Source organism: Lasioglossum baleicum, chromosome 9 (genome assembly GCF_051020765.1).
Source record: "Lasioglossum baleicum chromosome 9, iyLasBale1, whole genome shotgun sequence".
Lineage (NCBI taxonomy): Eukaryota > Metazoa > Arthropoda > Insecta > Hymenoptera > Halictidae > Lasioglossum > Lasioglossum baleicum.
In genome coordinates, this window is record NC_134937.1 from 5,254,301 (window position 1) to 5,277,890 (window position 23,590).

Here is a 23,590-nt window from a genome sequence, read left to right on the forward strand (position 1 = left end):
CTTAAATGTGTCTCCTGTGCAACGATTCCGTATATTATATACATATTGACAACTTCAACAATGTAACAAGCTTTAACAATTATGATTATAAACTAAAATAATGTACAATATTTATACCGGCATATACATAAACTATCATATTATTTGCATAAACGGACAGAATGTAGTGGTTTATTACCACACATTCTATGAGTACATTTATAACGTCTACCACTAAGCAGCGGTATATACTATGTACATAATATCTTTAATTCTCAAAGAAAATATCTATATATGAATATGGTCTGAGTGGACAGGAGAATTATTCAGATATTTATACAGGAAGGAGTGATTCTTTAGTAGACAATGGAATAACTCCTAAATGTACAGAAAATGTTACATTTCTTACATATTTACCAATTCCCCTTTCTCCTGCCTTTTATACAAGTATCTCAATATATATTTAACATATTTTACCTTTACAATACATTTTAAATTTCTTTCTTATACAACTCTGATATTCCTTGCAATGTTTTGTTATTGTTTTGTTAATTTGAACGTATTGTTACACATACTTTTCCGTGTTAAATGTATAATGTACACTCAATTGAATCTTTAAATTGAAGTCATCAATACAACTTATTTAATTAAATTACTCTACATGGCAGTGATATAGAAAACTAAATTCTGGCATATATATATTTTCTTCTCAAATGAATTCTTCTTTCGTCTTGCATACAACTTTCAAATAATATAAGAAATTATTTGCTTCTCTCCGAATTTATCATAAATAGAACACCAAAACCTAAGTAATTATAGAAAGGATTTGTTATTTTATGTATTTCCCTTTTTCAGGGTTTTACGGTTTACTAAGAATTTCTAATTCATTATTTTTGACATTTGAAAAAAGAATTAACTTCAATAAGGAATTAAAATGTATATCCTTCATTCATATTTTAGTAATAAAACACAATAAAAGTGAAACTAAATATTAATTTGTTGCGAATAAACTGCGTATACAATATGCACCCTTTGTAAATATACAAATGCACAGGTACAGGGAACAATTTCAATAATCTATTGTAAAACGTAATAAATTTAAATTGTTCATACACTGGATTTTTTAAAAATTGTATCATGATACACATGTTACCCATAGAACTGGGATTTAAATAATTGCTTGCCTTTTTCACGAAAATAATGCCTTTTTTAAAGATATTCTATAAAGCTATATGTATATATACACATAGTTCTATAAGGTATGACCTGAGTCAGCCTTCTCACATTATTCAATAGACTGAATTATGTATATCACTATTTAAACATGTTCACACAAATGCATTATATGTTTCTTCTTGATTTGATATTGATATTCACGTAACATTTAGTTGAACACTCTGATCGGTAAAAAGAAATCGTAATAGTATATCTTTTTCAATACACTAATTGTAAGTAATAGTATAATGAAGTACACAGTCTTTTTAAGTAAATACCAATTCCAAGTTCGATTCTCCTTCTGTTCCGACATAATTTCATATTTTTCCATGTTATTTAATGCTTGAATATGTTTCACTTATTTTGTACGAAAAAATAGGTAACCAATGGATATTTCCGAAAAAGGTCTTTTAAAAATGGATTTATAATCACTGCACATGCTTGAAAAGTGTGAATAGATACTATATGAATTATGAGGATGAGTCATTGGATATTTTACTCTGCAAATTTTTGATTCTGAATAATGTAACGTTATGCAAAAAATTTGGTTTTTCAGTATACATAATTACATATGTATGTATGTATGTATATATGTATATACTTCATAGGAATTTGTATGACAATATTAAAATAAATAGTAATAGAAAAATCTAATAAAATATAAAACAATGAAAACTATAATTGGATACAAAATATTAAGTACAAAATAAAGGTCTTAGGTTTATTAACAGTACTGACATGGACACAATGTTAATAGAAATCAGTTTGAATGTACTAGAAGGTAGAAATGACACGTTAGTTAAAAATATTTTCTAAAGTAGAAATTTATACAAAAACACAGTTTCATCTAAACATAACTTACGGGCAACCCTAATGCACGTAGGTAGGCATAAAGATACATTATAGAAAAATTACAAGATCTGTCTAAATATATTCTTAAACTGTTTCCAAAGACAAGTCAGTCATGTATTCTTTTAGCGAAGTATCGAAAATTTGAAAATATATAAGAATTATAAGAAATACATAATATTTTTCAATAAAACATGAAACATCTCTGATTTATTTTCAGTGGAATCCCTGGCCGTTGTGTAATTGTTATCCATTCGTTTTTAGTCTGTTGCATAAACATTACAATTTTAAACAAATTTTGTAGCCAGTTGAATAATAACTGAATATTGTAAATATATATAAATACGAAATTGTATTTGACAATAAAATTAATGTACAAAGAAAAGTAAATAAGTACATATTCTTCAGTTTGAAAGTATGTATGTTTTGAATGAATTAAATATTAACATAAGAATAAATATTTGGTACGTTTCCTGATTTAAAAAGGCATTAAGAATCATCAATGAAAATGTTTGAAAAGAAAGCATATGTTAAAACACATGTTTAATATATCAAAGCACATATTATAAAGACAATTAACAGAATCCTTTTAATACACATTTATGTACATCCAGCAAAAGAAAACGTACATTGTCTTAATTTATTGTTCCCTTCCCCATTATATTCATTTTCATTTAATGTTTTTTTTTTTCAATTGGTTACGGAGATCCGTGTAGTAATGAGCCATGTCTGAAAAAATGTGGTGTGTACAATGTTCTTCGCCTTTAATCGTAAAACTTCCTTAAATGCTGAATCAATATTCCTTAAAGATCCACTATGTTGAGAGCAAAAACTATTGTATACAACCGACGACGTGGAAAAAAGGAAACGTTATATTTGTTCAGTATAGCCCACCACTACTATTTTCTTTCCATTTTATAAATCTACTTTCATTCATAATTTAAACTTAAACAGAGCTGACCTGAATAGATGTAGTCAATGATTCTGTTTCATTGTGTGTTCTTAAATTAATTGTAGTCTCCTTATTAATATTATCTATATCTCCACCCAACGCATGGCGTTCAGCATCGATTAATGAAACATTAGCATCTACTGTAACTGAATTATTTTCTACGCTAGTATTTTTCTTTCTGATTGAACATCCATTTACATTTCCATCAAGCTCTGTCGGTTCGCTATTTAACATTGAAGAACTACCTTTAATACTCTCTTTTGAAGTCGTCTGAGATCCAAGTTTCTTCTCTTTGTCTATGACGTTGACATGAGCATTTTTAGCCAACTTGCCATCCTTCTCCTTAGGCTTTTTCCCAAGACCTGGAAAACTCGCGATTTTCGACGCAGTTTTCTGATCCTTCGATTGTCTCATTGAACCAACTCTGTTCGACTCTGCAGTGTCTTCTTCACTGATCGACACAAGATTACTTTTACCTTCTCCACCAGAATCTTCTTTCGTTACTTGAATCGGTATGTCATCTAAACAAAGAAAAAAGGAAGTTAGAAACGCGTAAAAATATGTTATTAACACTATGCTTCGACAAAAATGTACCAAAGTATATATACATCACTCGAAAGTATATATACATTACTTTACATAAATACAACTGTGAAAGAAGCATATATATATATATACAAAGAATTTCACATTTTTTGTGAAGCTTGAAGTAATATAAAAAGTTTTACAATGTTAAGCTCCTGCGATTTAAAAGAAACACAATCGTAAATTGTATTTATTATTTTCATTATCTAGAACTGCAGGAATATCTCTGAACTCTCTCTCTGTCATTAAAAATATGAAAAAATTATTATGGATATTTTTTGGTATAGAAGGGTTACGATATCGTGCAAACTTTTGAAATATGCTTCGAAGAATATTTTTCAATTAAGTGTACTATGTGTAACATAAAAGTTTATCGCACAATCCATTGAAAATGAAATTGATATTAATAATCTTTTCTACAATTTCGTGTCCCCCTCTATACTAAAGAATTTTTATTAGACTTATGAAATGTTTCTATATATCTAACTGAAAACACACACACGCATACAGGTGAGCGCACAGCATGTAATTACTAGACTGCGGATCTTCATGCAAAATAAAAATGTTTTGTATTGCCTGTGGGAAGCAGGAATAACATGAAAATTGATTTCATCCCTTAACAACTTTGTTACATTAAAAGCAACATCACAACGTTCTTGAATTTTTTAAATCTTTTACTGTTTTATATTTCACCCAATCAATTTCTTCGTAAATATATAAAGATCCACAATCTAGTAATTACTATGTAGACAAATTCGGGCATCACACTACCGCTAATTAATTTGTGCAGAAAAGAAATGATTTAGGCTAATCAAAATTAAGAGGAGAAAAATGAGGGGGTCAAGATGAACCTGCATTATAACAAATTCAATATTCTCGACACAAACAAACATGCCAAAACTTCATGCAACTGTCCATAATGTGCATCTGTGACTATACATATGTAGTAGGATCAGGCAGTTATGATTTGCTTCTTCTAAAAATGACCATCTCTGAAACGAATTTACAAATGAATACACAAATCACTCCTAATTGAATTGCTTAGTATTATATGGTGTAAGAGCTAAAATCTGTCGCGTGTATATTGAAGAAAATTTTAGTGATCCTAAAGTGCTGAAACTGAACCACTAATACCATGTATTTGTTGATAAAGCAGCAGTTGTACGATAGTTCAACGATTTATTTCCATCCACGTATACATTTTCCATCGATTCATGAATCATTTCCCCGAGAACTTTCTCTTCCAAGACACTGTACAAATGAGAGCTAGAAGTTATTTTATTCTCCCCGTAGGCAGACTCGCTACCTTCTTTCTGCTCCTTCCTTTTTCGCAGATTCGCTTTCACATTATGATCTTCATTGTGTTCAGATAGATTTCTTTTCGAATGATCTTTGCTCCTTCTGGGAGAGGATTTATTAGGTGAACTATGAGCACTGCACACGCTTCCACGTCTAGAACCATCCAACGTGGAAGTAGAACTGACTTGTTTTGCTTTGCTGGTTTCCTCGTTTGTCGCTGTATGGGATTGCTTTGATTGCCAAGGGAACCATTTCGAACTGCTCGATACTGTTGGCTGAGGTTCGTCAATTTCGTGTTGAGTAGCATTGTTGAGTTCAGCCGCGAATAACTTCTCATCCAGATCGTCTAATGACATATGTTTGCAACCAATGCACATTTGCTAAATCCAGACAGCTTGTGAATGTGTTTATGATTATGCAAATGCTTGAACACACATCTGTTATGTTTGTCGAAAACACACTTCCCACAATGCAAAACAAACATGTGGAAACACTTTTCACTAATTGAAATACAAAGGACTTTCAACTCATGTACATAACTGACAATTTTCATCTATGCTAAATCCTAAACCTAAATCCTAAATATATACAGGGTGAGTCCGAAGAAACAGAACACCCACATATCTCCGTTACTTTTCGTTGTACAAAAAAACTTCTTAGGACAAAGTTACACTGTTTGTAGGGCCACTCTAAAATACCATTACTGTCGTACTAATGGTGTAATGGTATTTTAGAGTTATTTAAATCGAAATATCTCGTGAACCACTAACTTTTCGACATACATAGGTTTGTACTTTTTTATAACGAATGCCCAGCTGCATCGATTGATGTATTAAAAAATACCTTGTTCCATTTAAAAAAATATCGATGACCTTGAAATCATGTAAAAAAAATGACCTTGAAAATTTTTTCCCTTACACCGTTACATGTGGCCCTTCAAACAGTGTAACTTTGTCCTACGAAGTTTTTTGTACAACGAAAAGTAACGGAGATATTTAGGTGTTCTGTTTCTTCGGACTCACCCTGTATATAAATACTAGGGATGTGCGGTGTGCAGGTACCCGAGCCTCGGGTCGAGTCGGACAATGATCGAGTCGGGTTGGGTCGGAATCCCGAAAGTTTACAAAATTCGGGTACCCGCGATTTCGGTTCCCGAAAGTTTGCAATATTCGGGTACTCGTAGTTAAAGTTGTATTTATATAAGAATAATGCTGTTTTATGATTTTGCAGTTCAATCTTTTATTTTCACTGGCAGGTTCAGAATGATTTTCGTATTTTTAGTGTAATCGGTTATCAAACTTCCCGAGGAAAAAAAACATAGAAAGAAGCATAATTGTTCTATTTTTTCCGACAGGCGAGTTTTGTTCTCATGGCTGTGACAATATTTTCAGCGTCAGGAAACAATCGTTTGCTGGATATGCTTGAGTGGTAGGAATGCCAGGGTATTGTCTTGCTGTTTTTGCGAATATACGTAGTAGTCACTCTAGTCGTTCACAATTGCATTTCCAATATTGCAAACGTTTTACGATTACCATTTCGGGTACCTAAACTTTATAAACTTTCGGGATCCCGACTCGATCCCGAACAAATTTCCCGACCCGACCCGACCCGAACCCGAAATTTCGAGTACTCGTACACCCCTAATGAATACACATAATAAAAATACAATTCTGCATGCGAAATGAATCATATAATGGACACATACTGTGTTCATGCACTTTCGATTTTCTATTCATAGGTTTCGCACCATCGATATGAAACTCTATAATCTGAAACATGTACTCTCTTGTTTATGTCATATTCTAGTTTAGTGCATACTAACCGATGTTTGCTGTACAACATGAATAACGTTAATAACATGCTGGGTAGTTATAAATAATTTAACAAAAACCAGTATGTTGTGCATATTTACAAAAAGAAAAAGAAACCCAGAGACACGAATGATATATTGGAGACCAGTATTTTGTCAAAGTATTTCTTCGATTGATAAGAAACTATACCATTTAATTTGAAAAACCTACCTGGCAATTTTTTCGTTCGGAAGGAGGCATTTGTGATCATGGACTTAGATACTGTTGCAGTTGCACTTGGTGACAATGCAACGCTTACACCAATGGATCCATCATTCAGTTGACCTGAAATAACGACATTTTTTTATAATGTATGATAGGGATCTTAAACATATTTGAGTCCTCGAGAACCCAAATGAGTTCGAGAATCCCGAATAAAATTCTCGATCCATCCCGATCTGACATTTTTGGGTTCTCGCACAAGCCTAATTACAATAATTTGATGAACATTCAATTGTTTATACCTGATGGGCCAGAACTGGCAGAATTACGTATAGCATTTGTGACTAACATGACATCTGGGTATGCTTCGTAACATGCTCGATTGTGTATATCTTCCACTGCTTGTGTACCTAAGTACCAGCAGTCATTGTACCTGTCAACATTGTATTACATTATTATCGTTTCAAGTATGACGAAAATGAAACAGATCTTCATCTAAATATCCTTTCAGATTTCTTCGAAATGAAATCTAATTAATGATAAGTTAATTTAAGAAATAATACGTTCCGTACATAGCAAAATATACAGCATGTAAAAATTCAAGGAGAAATTGACTTGACACAGGTATACGAGGCAACAGCCTTGGAACAAAACTGGACTCGCTTCCATACGATGATCTTTGATGATGTCCTGGTTTCATAAATCCTTGAGTAACGAGTCTGCAATATATTGTTAAATAAATTACGCGATAACATTATTAAATAAGCAAAATCAATTTACATTCCTTTAATTTTATCTTACTTGGTGGCAACTTTGCATAATTGTTCTAAAGCATATTTATTTATGTAACCGAGCTGTTGATTGTAAATGAATAGAAGGGCAGTCATCACTTTTAATCTGTTCTGTGCATTCAGTGTCTCTACTTGTTGCAACGGTCCCCAGCTAACTAATTTTGTGTTACATTCTTCGAATCTACGCACAGCACTTTCTGTTAAGGAAGCAGGTGCTAAACTCGCAGGCTATATAAAATACAGATAACATTTGTTACAAGATACAAGTTACGCTAGTATTCGTTTAAAAATAGTACATACCTCGTGAAATATAGACAGCATGGCAAGAGAAGGTACTCTAAAGGAAATTGCTTTTTGTTGTCCAGATTTCTCCACTATTTCTAGATTATACAGTCCAATTAACAATGTTTCTACAGATCGGCAATTCTGGGAAAAAGAATATACATTACAAAATAAATACATTGGCAGCGGTCCAAGAGAAGCTACATAAGAAATAGCCGATATTGTACTAATTCATAAAAAATGGATATTCATATAATCATAATTAGACAGTGGATTTAATGCATTTATGACAAAAATGAGTAAGTGTAATTTGAAACAGTCAAAACATTAGAAGAATTTACACATATGTTTATATTATTTTCGATCTATTAAACACGTTTTCTATGTCACTCCAGTTTGTTGTAATTCAGCTAGACGATTTTTATTTTGCATAAAGATATCCACTGTTTAATCATAATAAACGATTAAATAATTTTACGAATGAATTAAGTTTTTTATTCTAAACATCTCTGAATGTAAACTTATTATTAGACTGCGGATGTTTATGCAATTTGCAATTTTTGTAGACGAATTTGAGGAAAGTGGAATCAAATGAAATTTTGTTTTCAGTGGTAGTAGCCTTTGTAGATCTGAAACAAATAAAAATTGTACTAAATTCCATCGAATTTTATATTCTAGCATTTTTTGAAAATTTTCACGAGCCATATATGCATAAAGATCTGCAGTCTACTTATTATATTAATGATCCTTCACAAGATTATAGATCGTGTTTCTATGAACTGGAACACATGTTCTGTAATTAAGCAGATGATACGACACTTGTTTCATGCAATTTCAACTTGAATTATAGTTCATCTGTGTTACGTAACATTGGTTTTTACTTCAGATGCCACAAGTCCAGGAGCAGTACAAAATTAATGAGGTTCATGTTTAATCATTGTTTTCTTTGCTGTTATGCATCCTTACCTTGATATCGCCATGAGCTGCAGAATTTAAATAAATATATACCAATGTCGGCAAAAACTGCAAAGTAAACCTTTGCAGTTCTGTTTCCCGAGAACGGTAGAAATTGTATAATTGATCGCATACCGTGTCCATCAACTGTAACAAACAAGAAATGTTTTATAGATAAATAGAACACAACTTAAATATATAAACACATATACCAAGCGTTTATCTTTACAGCAAAAAGAAATTTCTATTTTTATCATCGAAATAATCAGACTGCTTTTGAACTACTTTTGTAGTGTGACTCGACATCGGAGAAAGAGAAATGTAAATGAAACAGGATTTTATATGTATTTGGTTCTCCCTTTATTTATTTGTCTTATTTTTTAGTTAGAAACAAATATAAGTTCCACAAACAAATTACAACAAAGTTTGAGAGCTATATTTTATGTAACTAGTGGACGAAATTGTTTAAAATAAGTAGAAGTCGAGGAACTGTCCTTTGAGGTAAATTTCAAATAAAGCACTTAAAATAGTAGGGAGTTGTTGGCAATAAAATTGAAAAATAATTCAGAGTGCAAAGGGTTAAAGTTTCTGTTTCCAACTTATATTAATTAGGAAGTTCTAATTTGTTCTTTCTCGCTGAAATATAAAGAATATTTGTAAACAACGTATTACCTGACTGTATTTGCTACGCTCTTCCAAAAGCACATAAAGTGCTCTGACAATCTCATTGTCTTGCAATAAAGTGGTAGCGAAGGTGTGACGCTCTGAAGGCGAGACATCTGCACAGTCTGCCAGCCATTCATTTATTAAACTCTCAGTCATTTTTACTTTATTCTCGCCTGTGTCAATAAATCAGAATCTTGTTCATCAGAAACTTTGGCATCCAGAATGAACCGTCTGACACTTTGAAAATCATTACACCAAATTTCAATGATTAATGGCTATTTATAAATAATTCTTAAAAACGACATTTCCGACGGTAGCGCAACACAGCTTTCTAAACTCACAGTCTGTCGCCGAATTTATAGAAATTTATTACGAACCCGAAAATCAAGTGACATACTAAGTCGACAACTGGAATAATGTAAAAGATCATTAAGTTTATTTAACATCGGTGATACGCACAATTTCAACGTCTCGATTGTAAATCTTACGATCTTGATTATATCCACCTACTTATCAACTGATGACAGTCAACATAGTTAAAAATTAGTCAGAATCGTGCTGGAACACTTTTCAATTACTTCCATGTCTTCCCCCAATGGCACTCAATTCTGAATTGCGAATCTGACACTTGCAACTACAATTTTCCCTTGTTAGGGTCATACAATTCGAGAAACTCGGCGAGACGCTATCAAGTAGTAGACACTATTTCCTATTGATTGACCACTCGTAGGTATTCTACGGCCAGAAACGAGAAGATGTTCTATTGGATACGCCATGAGATTGGGGGGATCAAAACGAGATGCTAATAAGGGAAAACTACACATACTGTGATTGAATGTTGAACGCGTAGCACACAGATAGATATGTAGATATTTATAGACTATATAACTATTACTACCGGATTGGTAAACATATAAAAAGCCAATAATAACAAAAAATGATCAAACTAAAATTATATATGGTTTTAGACCTCCTGTTTAGTACTGATTCTATAATTTATATATGGTAACCTTTGAAGAAAATATTAGGCTACGGAAGCATCGTATTTATTAATTAACCCAACATTATAGAAAGCTTGATTGAATTTACTTTTAATGCTAATAAATAATACGGAGTATTTTTAAGTAATTAAATTTGTAATGAAGTATGACTAAGTATGTTATAACAACGTTGATTATTATGATCTATTTAAATTTCCCGCTATCATTTCACTTTATAAATTAAACACCAGTAGTGCTGTAAAGCATTTCACAAAAACAAGGAGATACGAATTATTATAGTATGTCATTTGTTCATGCTTTCTTTCATTCTTTCAAAGTTTTCACTGGTTTTCACTAACTGGCCTTCATAGCCTTGATTATTTTTGAGCAAAATGTTCGTGAGAAAATGTTTAACGAAAGTGAGAGAAATCGGAGAAAAGACTAATGTAACTTGAACAATTAAGAATGTCGCTCGTGAAAAATAATACTATATTATAGACTTTTTAGGATTATCGACGAATATTGTTATCCGTTTATTATGGGTGAGTATTCCTTTTTAAATCCAAAAGCATCTACAATAATTAATTACACTTATTATAAAATGATACGATAATTCAATAGCTTTATATATTTATTAAAACATAAAATTTATATTTTTTAATATCTTACAGTTGTACTTAAATAGTAATTTAATAATTTGTTTACAGGAGGATCAAGGAGGATACACACGTGTCTGTCACAATTTGCTAAGGACGAACTGGGACGAACACAAAACATCATAATGAAGAATAGAAACACACAATGTACGTATTAGAATACTAATGTATTATACTGAAAATTTTATATTCGAAAACCTGATGAAACGATTTACCAATTGTATGATACATATGATTATTTACTAACATGCACTACCAACTGAATTGTGTTCTTTATAATAATTCAGTATTAGAATGGTCAATGAAATGTTCATTCAGCTTTATTTATTGTAGATTTTACACAATCACAACAATAATTATGACTCCAGGCAAGGAATTAGTAAATATCATGGGGTATCTACCGTAATTAGCAAATTATCATCTTGGCAAAGAATAAATAGATAATATCTCAATGAAGAGAACAAATTCATAAGGTACAGTATGGACAAAATGTATTTATGTATTATATTATAAACATCATATTCAAAAACCTGATGAAACTCTTTACCGATTGTATGATATCATGATTATTTACTAACATGCACTACCAACTGAATCATGTTCTTTATAATGATTCTCAGTATCGTAATTGTCAATTAAATATTCATTCAGTTTTATTTATTATAGATTTTACAACAATCACTGAAAAGATTCAGTAAATAATCACTAATACGTGGCTATGACTCCAGGCAGAGAGTAGCATGTTGTATCTATAATACCATAATTTGCGAAGAATAAACAGATACTATCTTAATGAAGAGTACAAATGCACAAGGTACGATACCGTATAGACAAAATGTATTTATGTATTATACAGTGTGCCCGAGAAAAAGAAAGCCATGATTCTAACCACCTCTTTCTGGGACACACTGTATTATAAACTTCACAATTCAAAAATGTGATGAGACTCTTTACCAATTGTATGATATTATGATTATTTAGTAACATGCACTACCAACTGAATCATGTTCTTTATAATAATTTAGTATTATAATGGTCAATTAAATATTCATTTAGTTTTATTTATTGTAGATTTTACACAATCACAACAATGATCATGACTCCAGGCAGGAAGTAGCATATGGTATCTATCATAATTAGCAAAGATTAAATAGACAATATCTCAATGAAGAGAACAAATGCATAAAGTACGGTATGGACAAAATTTATTTATGCATTATTGTTTTATAAATATCATATTCCAAAACCTGATGAAACTCTTTACCAATTATATGATATCATGATTATTTATTAACATGCACTACCAACTGAATCGTGTTCTTTATAATAATTCAGCGTTATATAATGGTCAATTAAATATTCATTCAGTTTTATTTATTTTAGATTTTAAAACAACTGAGATGGAAGATACTCAGCTGACACCAACGTATATCTCTTTATTCACTCAAGATGATATTATATATCTTTCTAAAATTGGAAGTTACAGTGCAATTTAATTAAAATTAAATGGTGTTCCATTTAATATACCGTAGACCATTTATTTGGCCAACCAACAATTTTTAAGATCACGAAAAATCCTTTGAGATACGTTAACGTATCACTAAAGGTAAAAAAACATATTTGAATTAAACAAAATCCGAGACAGTACTCAAGAAGTGTCCAATTAATAATATTAATATGAAGAAATGCTTTAAATTATTATGATCAGGTAGTGATAACAAACTAATAAAATGTTAGTAACTATTGAATTACAAAACATAAGCTTTCATGCATTAATGCTGCGCGAAAGTTAAAATTTTCTTAAAACATGCACTTAATAATAATATTATGTTTCAGGAAAGCAGTTACTTCAACACAGTTGTTTGATATAATTTGTACTTCGTTGACAAGAATCACATTTATTATACATAATGTTCTATAAATTATTCGTATATGCTCTATTATTGTATTAAATATAAAAACTAAATTATTAAAAATAAAATCATGTTATTTCATTTATATATCTCTTCTTTATTTTGCTACACAATATTTATAGAAATAATACTACTTTTTAAGAGGTTTATGAACTATATTCTTTAAAGGCAGATGATATGTAAAAATACATATATTATCTATATACAATATTTCATAATATCGGTGCAGCAATCAAGATATACATATATCTTACAAATAATTAACATTAGAACACAGATGAAAGTGTAAGGATCATCAGTAATCACAAATAAAATTTTAATCTGTGAGAAAAACAGAACTTATAGTGAATAGCTTTTATTCTATAACACATCACTATAAGTACATTGTACTTTGAGCTTATAGAGAAGAATTCGGAAATAACTTAGTTTCCAATTTGGTAAAAACTGTGTATAATAGTAAATTACACATCAAGCATGTATAAGAATAATGTAGACTTGCATTCATTAAAAATTTCAACAAATAAATGAATTATCCTGTAGTTATTAGTTACAAGAAAAGCATATCCAGCCTGACCACTCACCTAAAAATTTATAAAAATAAAAACATCATACGAAGTACTTTGTAAAAAGAAATAATGCACGTACATGAATTCTATGTAAATGAATCTCATACAAAAGATTATATGTATAAACAATAAACATTCAAAACAAAATTATAGTCTTTAAAGTTTTATCGATATCGACACTTAAAAAATGGTTCAGCAATTCATGCTATATGATTGAATGATCAAACTGGATTTTCAATATATGATATTTATATTTTTCATATATAAACATATAACAAATCAAATTATACTCGTATTATATTCATTCTATCAAAAAAAAATGCATTGAAAAATAATTGTTTTTGCGATGGTAAATATGTGTAGGATATACAATGGAAAAATTATACCACAAAGTTCAAAAATTATATGAAAACAATGACTTTAATAAATCTTTTTTTTTTCTACTTCGACATAAAATTCACTTAATCACATCTGCGTGTAATTTACAGTACACTGCGTAAACTAACAACAATTACTTTTATATTATTCGTTTAAATTTTAGTTGAATGTATGAGAATAAAAATTCATATATTAAAACATAACTGTATGATCTTTTACGCAGAACATAAAGTGTAACGTGATATATCGTTTAAAAATATTGTATGTACCCATATTTACCTAAAACATAATTTCATACATACAATCTGTGGGTGTGTGTGTGTGTGAGTCCGCACGCGCGCGCGCCATGTGTCATGTTGTGTGTATATTTAATACGCGACCGTACACGCATCAATGTGTGTATCATGTATACTTCACGAGTATACAGAAATCTTCAAGGCACTCCAGATAAATATATTACATTCATATTTTACAAATTCTGTTCTTCAGTTTTGTCGCACTTGAGGCATCTTAAGATAGAAAGTAAAATCAGACGAGAGCGCTTTCAATTAGTTCTTTCCCTACAGCATAAATTTCCTACAGTATAAATTATACCGAGGGGACACTTTATACACACACATGTTACAGCAACAATGATCAAATCAGTAAAATTTCGATCTATTTACAATTACCTTCGATCTTATCGGGCATACGTATTACAGTTTTACAAACTTGCAATAGATTTGTTCATTTGTTCTTTTTCTTTTACACTGGTCTTGCTTTCTTCAAGTACAAAAAATAAAGACATTGAAAAATGATTATAGACATCTGTTTTGTCTAACAAATATAACTTCTTCTTACAAGTCGAAACTATCTGGTTTTTAAATCGCACCTGTAGCTAATCGTTTCTAAATTACGTTAGCAAATATTGTGTATAAGGCGATTCTCTGAAGTACAGTGTTCCCTTGGATGATGCGATAACATGGGGGATATGGAGTCTCAGAAAGCGAAATGGTACAACGTTCTTTGACGTGTGCCGAAGAGGGACTGATGCAATGGCAATGCAAACAGGAAAGTTCTTAATTTTTCATTCTTTCTTCACAGAACTTTTACCAACGTATCTGTGAGATTTTTCTGACTAAAATGAGTCTAAATACGGCATAATTCGGACCATATTTACTGATTTAAAGTGTAATAATAACTCGCTGTGATATCGGTAAATATGATTGAAACTTTGTCGAGTTTGGTCTTTTTTAACCAGAGAAATCTCACAAATCTATTGATGAAAGTTTCGTACTGGTGGAACTAAAAATTAAGAGATTATGAATGAAACTAACAACGCCTTGTTCAGTGATCGGTTCTTCAAACAGCTCACATAATGCGAGACCTAGAAGTGAATTCGAGTCTTTAAATCTCAACACGCGTGACCTGGAAGCGAATTTTGACCGCCGAACACGGTGTATGTTATTCAGTACGCCTCTAAAAAGCTGTGTTGACAATTGGTCATCCTGTAATGCAAATTGCGTCGTGTTTAGACTCATTTTAATCAGAAAAATCTTACAAATATGTTGGTAAAAGTTCTGGAAATAAATAATGAAAAATAAAGAAGTCTTGTATTTGCGTTGCCATTGTAATCGATACGGAGGCCTTTGATATATGCCGAAGGCTACGACTCTGCGCGTCTCTTTCTTTCTACAAGCTGTCCTTTTTTGCGTTCGAAACTTTCATCGCTTATTAAACAAGTGAATATAATCGTAATTCTATCGTGTTTGGTCTCGTTTTAATCAGAAAAATTTCACGAATCCGTTGGTTACGATTTCGTAACGAAATAACTAAAATTAAGAAAGAGTTCGGGTCGTCTTTCTTTGTAGCGTGATCAACTGCAACTACTAGGAACTTCCTAGTAGCGGGGATAAAAAAGTCACATAATCCGCATAGCCGAAAGTCATATTATCCGAGGGAACACTGTATTCGTGTCAGTGTCCAATTATCTCGTTCATAAATTGACTACTAGTAAACATGCTCTCTGATTTCTTTTTTTTTCTTTTAAATAACTCTCGAACTTTCATTAATATAAAGGTTCCTAAAGTAGAGCGAAACTACACGAATATAATGTTCATGTGTCGATGGAACAGAAGAACCCCTCTGTAATCTTGAACATTACACGGTCACTGTAATCTAAATGAATATGCTTTGAACATTAATTTTATGTTTGCTGTGTCACATTACCAACATATAGATACTTTGAATATATGAACATTAACATGAATTTGTTTTATGATTGTTAAGTTTATCCAAAATATATTATAGATTGACTTCCTGAATATTGCCTATAAGTTTGCTGCCTTTGTATCTTCATATACCTTTGGCTTCTCGCTTTAGTAACAGCAAGTTTCACAAGCCTTTGTGTTCGCACTTAAATACAGTATGTTACAGAAACACTTATTTATAAGAATGCATGTACATCACCATCGCTTACCTAACAACGTTTAGGATAATGTACACAAAGAAGACATGTACAAGATTTTCAGTTGGATAATGGTTTTGATACAGTGTCTTAACATTGAACACCAACCTCAGTCAGTTTTCGGCTCGCATAGTTGCTTTAACGATTTCAGTTCCTCTATTAATGTCTGATTTCTGTTCTCCAATATCGCGACACGATTTTCTAAACACTTTATATACTCTTTCTTTTTCCTCCTACATTCCCGCGCTGCTTGTCTACCAGGAGAAAAATTCATATTTTTCAATTGAAATACAAAACAAAGAAGCCAAATATCATTTGGAAAGAACTGAAAATAGAATTGTTATTCTTACCTGTTCTTAAGCAACCTCAGTTCCCTTTTTCTAGCCGCATCTTCTACTACAACACCGTGCCCTGTGTAAGCTGGAACATTGCCAGAGGCTGTACTCTTTAAATGTATATCTTATTCATTTATAATATTTATAATCAACCATAGGGAATTATAATTGCGAGAGTACTAATGAGCTAAAATCATATATAAATCATTCGCATTTACACCAGTTTTATAGTTCTCTAGAAGTTCTCGGGAGGACTTTTACACGAAAACAATGTTAATTATCCGTGATGAAAATATAAATGATTTATGCGTGGTACATATTGTGTTCTTGTACTGGGTTAGCAAGAAAGTAATTTCGGTATTTCAAGGTGAAATAAAACCGAATTTCTTTATTCAAACGATAAACTTTAATCATAAAATATTTTCTTATTTATCCTCTTTTCCAAAAGATCATCGAACAAAAGGGAAAATATCTTATTCATTAAAGTCATTGCTTGAATAAAAAAAATTGGGTTCTATTTCACATTAAAATACTGAAATTACTTTCTTGCCAACTCAATATTTTAGGACAGGCTTGGGAGACGTTGGCTCGCGGAACAGATGTGGCTGCTTCTATCCTTCTCTTCCTCGGTAAGACAGTCCCCACCACGTCCACTCCGACAGAGGAATAGCAGCAACATCTGTTCCGCGAGCCAGCGTCGCCCAGGCCTGTTTTAGGACACAGATTCAAAGCACTGACCAATGACGTCACAAAGTCATTTATGCGATGGTATAGACGGGTTTATTATGGATGTAGAGATATCCTACAGACCTACATTCCTGTTTTACAATGTTTACAATTGAAAGTCACTCATCGGTCACTTTAAGAATTGACAGATAGCAATAGCGAAAGCAGTAATGACGATGATGTACGATGTACAGAGCAGTAAGACTGAAGATGACACTCCGTTATTGAAGAGACTAAAAAGCTTATTAACCCCTTTGTTTATTATGTGGACGACTTTCTCCTCACGAACAAAATTGCACAACGAGATTTCTCGTCCATACCGTCTCATGGACGACCTTGCGACGCGAGATATTTCACCCATGCCAACGAAGGGGGTATGCATTCTAATTTTAAAACTTAACGAAATTGATCTTCAAAGCAGGTTTTGCACTTTGTATCTCGAAAGTATATACAGAGTGTACCGAAAATCGTGGTATAATCGGCCGAGTGGTGGTCCTATATGCAAAAATAATAAAATCGAGTTTAAAAATTCGCCGAGTTCGTGTGCTTTTTTAGTATGTGCTGGAAGTCGAATTAATTGATCATAATCAGACGCGTCAACCGATTCCTATCTAATAGCACGGGTATTCGCTGCATTCTCTGCATGTTCAATCACCACCTGGCCGGTTGTACCATAATTTTTGGTCCACCCTGTATATCATTGTATTATTAATTTAACACTTATAAGGAAGATATGGAAGGGCGCCCACCTGGGACAAAGAATTGTGTATCTTGACCTTGCGCATACTGTACTATTGCTCCACCAGCAGTTGCTGCATTGCTCATAGTTAAGGTATGAAGTCCTGGAACACCTTCTCCTTGGGTCGCAATTTGAATTGTACCCGCTGGAATTACTGTAACATGATAAAAGCTTCAGCTAGAATGCACTGGTTATATTTAATTATATGTATATATATATATATTCATATAACAATTACACATTTAATTGAGAACTTTCTGAGCAACATATTCTTGGCACCAACCAAACATTTATATAAATTATTGTAATCATATATATATATATATTACTAAATAACTTTACATATGTAATGTATGTGCACATATCTATCCACATACGTAAAAATAAGAATCCCATAAGCCAGGATGCCACACCAAGCAAATACAATACAGAATATCACAGAAGGCAACAAACACAGAGGTGAAAGGAATCATTTTTAATCTAACAGTTTTACTTTTCTCCTCTAACGTTATTACCTCCAAAATAATGGAACAGAGGTTGAAATATGCACAGAATGAAATAGTATAAAGGACAGCCAGGAAAGATACGTAGAAGAAAAAATAACCAACCTGTCTGATAATGAAGAGAGTGGGAAGACACTTCACTGTCCACGTTAGAATCACACTCAGAAGATGATTCTAGGGGGGGGAATCGACCGTCTGCAACACCGAATCAGCACAACCCCCAGTTATAACAAACTTGTTGCCGATGCATAACTGAACTTGATCAATCCCCATAAAACAGTATGAATTTCACAAATTCATGTTTTTTATTGTATTAATTCATAGAAACAGTTACAACATTTATAATAATATCTAATATTTCTTCTAAAATAACTTTCCTGATTGTTTAAAAGTGCATAATTCGTGTACATTGCTCCATTCAACTAACATGTATGTATATCCAAAAAGAGAATTGTCAGAGTATAAAAACAAGATTATAGTATGTGCTATGCTATTTCCTTTCTGGCTGCCATGTATATAGTATATTTATTGTAATGTAGTGCAGTCAGCTCATACAAAAAGGAAATAGGTTCAAATCAGCAAAAAGAAATGTAATCCTAATTCAGAAACCAAATAAAATGTAAATTATTCTTGTTATCCACCTATTTTATAATGCCTTAATCGTTTTACAATTGTTTGTCCCCATTATAATTGTTTGAACCTCTTTTTATACTTAAAAAAAAAGAAGGCAAGAGTTATTATCAGGTAAATATTTCATTAATTAAGTATGTATACATATATATAGGAACCTATTTGTTGTCATGAAAAGGTTCGATAGTTTAGCGCAATATTATGCGTACACAAGTAACAGTTTGAGGAGATTCTATTATCTTACTTTTTAGATTTTCTATTCTTAATAGGTTAATTTTAATCACAGTACCTTAACTTAAAGCTTGGCATGGCATTCCTTCTTCTTTTATACAGATAAAGTCAAATATTAACAAACGTAATGTGTGTCACATTCATACTCTTTAACAAAATTTTTTTCGAAAAATAAGAACATGTAAATATTGATAACAATTCACTATTAAAAAATTGATGTTTACATTTGCTTAAAGAGAAAGTAATGTTTTTAAGCTTGTTAAAACTAATTTAATAGTTTGATTAAAATAGATATTAACAGTAACTGTATGAACTGACATGCACTTATTATTTTGTATGCTTCTATGTATATATTTTTAAAAGTGTATAAAAATTAGGGTATATAAAATATATCAATTCTATAGAAATGTTCACTCGAAATTCTTATTAACGAACGTAATTCGAACATTTCAATTTCGAAAAAAAGAAATTGTTAATTGACGGTTTTCTTTGAGTATTTAAATACAAGAACAACCAACTTACCTGTAATTTCACCACCTCCTAAATCATTAAGAATTTTCTTATAAGACGGTCGTCTGGTAAGAATACCCGCCCTCTGTTCCGATGATTCTTCAGAGTCTGAAAAACTGTCATCGCTACCAGCCTCAACCACCTATTATAATAATATCGTTATTAAAATTTAATTTATCTTGACATTAAATTTAATTGCAGTTGTAATTTAAGATTAAATTTAATTTAACCATTATATATAGATTTATTTTTGAAAAATTACCTGGACCGTTTGCAAGCTCCCTTGAGCTGTTTGAATAACAGAATTAGGTTTACTAACAAGAATGACGTTTCCTTTTGAAATAGCAACAGGCTGAATATTTGTTGCCGTTTGAATGACTGACTGCTGATTAGGTTGAATAACAGATTGTACCTACATTAACAAACAAAAAAAATCAATTAATATTATCCAGTCACAAAAATGTATATCATAAAATATAATATATTAGATGATTGCATAAGTTCGTGCCCGATTTGAAAATAAAATTCAATGGTTAAATTTTAAATAATACTGCTTTATTAATGAATTATGAATTGAATCAAAAAGAATGGTAGCTATATGACTTCTTTTTACACTCCGCCGTGCAGTACAATTTGCGGCATCTATGAAAATCGGGCACGAACGAAAAAGAAAGAAGCACCCGCGCGGCCATATTTCATAGAAAAGCGTAAAAAATCAAATAAAAACACAGTAAGGTTTGAGAAAGGATTCCACTGTTTAATTGATTAGTTCTGAGAATATATATGTGTTGTTGTGGATTATCTAATACTTTAAATGACACATTGTTTGTCATTATATCTTACAATTATACAGGGTGCTTCTTTCTTTTGCACAGTAGTGTATGTAAACATGAACACTTTTATAAACTGTTTATACATTAAGTAAAAAATAAGGCTTTTATATTTTCCTATCATCATCATGCATATGCAAGGCACTATTAAGTCATTATGAAATAATGTATTCATAAAACAAAATAGAATTTAGCATATATTCAATTCTGTGGTCCTGACAAATCAGGAACAAATAGGTACGAATGAATGAATTAAGAAAACTAAAGATTTTAATTTTCATTTTGAAAAATGAACCAGCATTATGCAAGATTAAATCCATACACAGTGCTCTCCAAGTAAGTGACGGACCTTACGATTATAAGTAAAGCATAAATAAAGAATGTATACATGCTTCGAAACTAAGGAAGTAAATAAATGATCGGACATAGATACACAGGAATTTCTCCTGTATACCTGTGTTGTTCCTGACGAAGGTAGCGTCAGTTGCACAATGCTGGTAGAAGCTACCAGATGATGAGTTTGCTGCTGATGTGTTCTATTGAGAGATTGTACCGATGTAGCTATTGCTGGTGCTGCATCACCACCTTGAGAACCCGTAGCTAATGGGTCAACGGCTGATCCATTTTCCTCAACCATACTTTCCATAGCCTGGGGACCTTAAACCCTACAAATAAAAGATAGTGTTAATATTATAAACATAAAGGTTTAAGTTTGTATAACTTTTGTTTTCCATACATTTTTCACTAGTATTACACAATATATTTAAATTGAAAAATACTATCTGTCTATATTGCAACAAATATAATTTAGAACATTTGTAAATTTTGAAGTAAAGAAAAGAATCGTTACATAAAAACGCGTGTATTACTTTTAAATTTTAACTGAGTATATATAGAGATATATACATATAACTTTTTATGACTTAGAATCGAACAAAACATAAACATGAAAACAAGCGGTGTTCGAAAATTCAAAAATATATAGACGCGAAATCGTGGCTATCCAGTGACGTGCGTAAACTTTTAAATTTCCCGCCAGTTAAGCGATCGGCGGTGCTACTGCGTCATTTACATAAGCAGATCTAAAAATAATACGAGAACAATAAACACTCAAGATGCTTTCGTACGTGGTCTAAGGGCTAGATGTCGTAAAAAAAGGTGAAACACGGTTCAATGTAGCTGAGATTGTACCGATCAGTGTCCCTCAGTGTCGATTTAATGGTGAAAAGAGATGTCAGAATCGTCACGTAACCCCCATTGCCCTTTTCAAGAAATTCGTACATCTTTCTTAAGGCGCCATATTTTACGGCATATTCCATAGCAGACGTAAAACTGTCCGTGTTGGTCTCATGAAATCAAATGCTAGTTGTTTCGGCAGCATTTCGGATGTATCGTAAGTGCAGTGGTCCATGCCCGGTTGTTATTATTCTCCAGCTGGGTACTTACCAGTTACGTATTTCTCGTCACCAACTTTGCTGCAATCGGAGTGGGCAAACGGGCAGGTACGTAGCAGCCACGTCAAAACTCCAGTGGCTTCGTCACTGGTGGAGCCCACGACCTCCGCGCTGCGCGTCACGATCAAAATGGCTGACGGTTTCTCTCTACTCCCCCCCACCGTAACATGATCGTGTATGTATCGGATAGTGATGGGACCGATATCCTCGTGCGCGATACCGATCCTGTTTTCTTCGAAATTCCATGGGAAATTCGTATTGTCGTGCACTGAAACGGATATTGGTTGAATCCATTCGTAACAAACAGATTAACATGCATTTAACACTCGAAGTTTATAATTATACATGTAGAGTATTCCACGATAAAGAACAGCTGTCTTTCGCCACTTATCGTTTCAGCAATCGTATTAAATAAATTTGCATTCACCTCGTTGCAACGCATTTAACTTGTTATAGTTGATTATATCCAGGTTACAAATAATATGCTATTATCAGTACCTTTCTGAATTAATAATCAAGAAGATAATTTGGGGTATGTAAATATACGATGGACATCAAATTCTTATTTGTTTTGAACATTCGATTTCAATTACCTTCTCTTATAATATTTATTCGTACTCAGATTTACCATGTACAATAAGATTTTGCCGTCCGTATAATTTGTATTATGTTCAATTATATAAAGGAAAGTATTACTAATATGTATGACTTTCTTGTATGTTAGCACTGTTGTATCATTTCTTCCTTTCAAATAAACTTCAATTGCAAAATAAACAACGATCTTCCTAATTTACGTACTGATTTATATTTTTATCATATTCCACGTACGATTAATATTTTAGTGAACTTTTCTTTAAAGGTTACATTAAATATAAAAATAGTATCCAAATCAACCGTGACATTAATAGGCTTACGTAATTGAAACATTTAACTTATAATGTCAACATTATTCGGAGAAAAATAGAAGCAGTGCAAGAATAATCACATCTAAAAATATATTTTGCTATGAAATCTTCATTTATAAATTTTATGTAAACAATTTGCAACATATTTCTATATAAGTTTCATTGAAATAATGTATGAAACACGAATATGAAATGTATGTGTAA

General features: G+C 31.8%; 2 protein-coding genes and 1 long non-coding RNA gene across 23 annotated transcripts; 1 reads left to right on the forward strand and 2 right to left on the reverse strand.

Moving 5' to 3' along the window:
• Window positions 1–833: 833 nt before the first annotated feature.
• Window positions 834–10,335, reverse strand: Hyccin (PI4KA lipid kinase complex subunit hyccin). Of its 4 annotated transcripts, none has more exons than XM_076430465.1 (9): window positions 9,591–10,324; window positions 8,931–9,065; window positions 7,983–8,108; window positions 7,693–7,910; window positions 7,464–7,610; window positions 7,194–7,324; window positions 6,901–7,014; window positions 3,241–3,516; window positions 834–3,141 (listed from the first exon to the last, which is right to left on the reverse strand). In XM_076430465.1, the coding sequence occupies exons 1-9, from the start codon at window positions 9,738–9,740 to the stop codon at window positions 2,990–2,992; spliced, it is 1,449 nt and encodes a 482-aa protein (XP_076286580.1). In that variant the 5' UTR covers window positions 9,741–10,324; the 3' UTR covers window positions 834–2,989. The 4 variants fall into 4 exon arrangements, with proteins under 4 accessions (XP_076286580.1, XP_076286576.1, XP_076286579.1 ...); XM_076430464.1 differs by lacking the exon at window positions 834–3,141 and adding an exon at window positions 4,715–5,225 and having other exon boundaries at window positions 3,378–3,516; window positions 9,591–10,335; XM_076430461.1 differs by having other exon boundaries at window positions 834–3,516; window positions 9,591–10,321.
• Window positions 10,336–10,871: 536 nt separating this feature from the next.
• On the forward strand, window positions 10,872–13,219 carry LOC143212115 (uncharacterized). 3 transcript variants are annotated; one of them, XR_013009629.1, is made up of 7 exons: window positions 10,872–11,106; window positions 11,272–11,367; window positions 11,554–11,693; window positions 11,887–12,034; window positions 12,292–12,412; window positions 12,604–12,952; window positions 13,057–13,219. It is a non-coding gene; the product is annotated as an uncharacterized LOC143212115 (long non-coding RNA). The 3 variants fall into 3 exon arrangements; XR_013009630.1 differs by having other exon boundaries at window positions 12,604–12,928; XR_013009631.1 differs by having other exon boundaries at window positions 12,604–12,826.
• Window positions 13,220–13,282: 63 nt separating this feature from the next.
• On the reverse strand, window positions 13,283–22,739 carry Crebb (Cyclic-AMP response element binding protein B). Of its 16 annotated transcripts, none has more exons than XM_076430483.1 (8): window positions 22,309–22,467; window positions 21,482–21,692; window positions 20,460–20,609; window positions 20,210–20,339; window positions 18,932–19,021; window positions 18,334–18,477; window positions 16,874–16,961; window positions 13,283–16,777 (listed from the first exon to the last, which is right to left on the reverse strand). In XM_076430483.1, the coding sequence occupies exons 2-8, from the start codon at window positions 21,671–21,673 to the stop codon at window positions 16,633–16,635; spliced, it is 939 nt and encodes a 312-aa protein (XP_076286598.1). In that variant the 5' UTR covers window positions 21,674–21,692; window positions 22,309–22,467; the 3' UTR covers window positions 13,283–16,632. The 16 variants fall into 16 exon arrangements, with proteins under 16 accessions (XP_076286598.1, XP_076286603.1, XP_076286597.1 ...); XM_076430488.1 differs by having other exon boundaries at window positions 21,581–21,692; window positions 22,219–22,467; XM_076430482.1 differs by having other exon boundaries at window positions 22,219–22,467.
• Window positions 22,740–23,590: the final 851 nt, after the last annotated feature.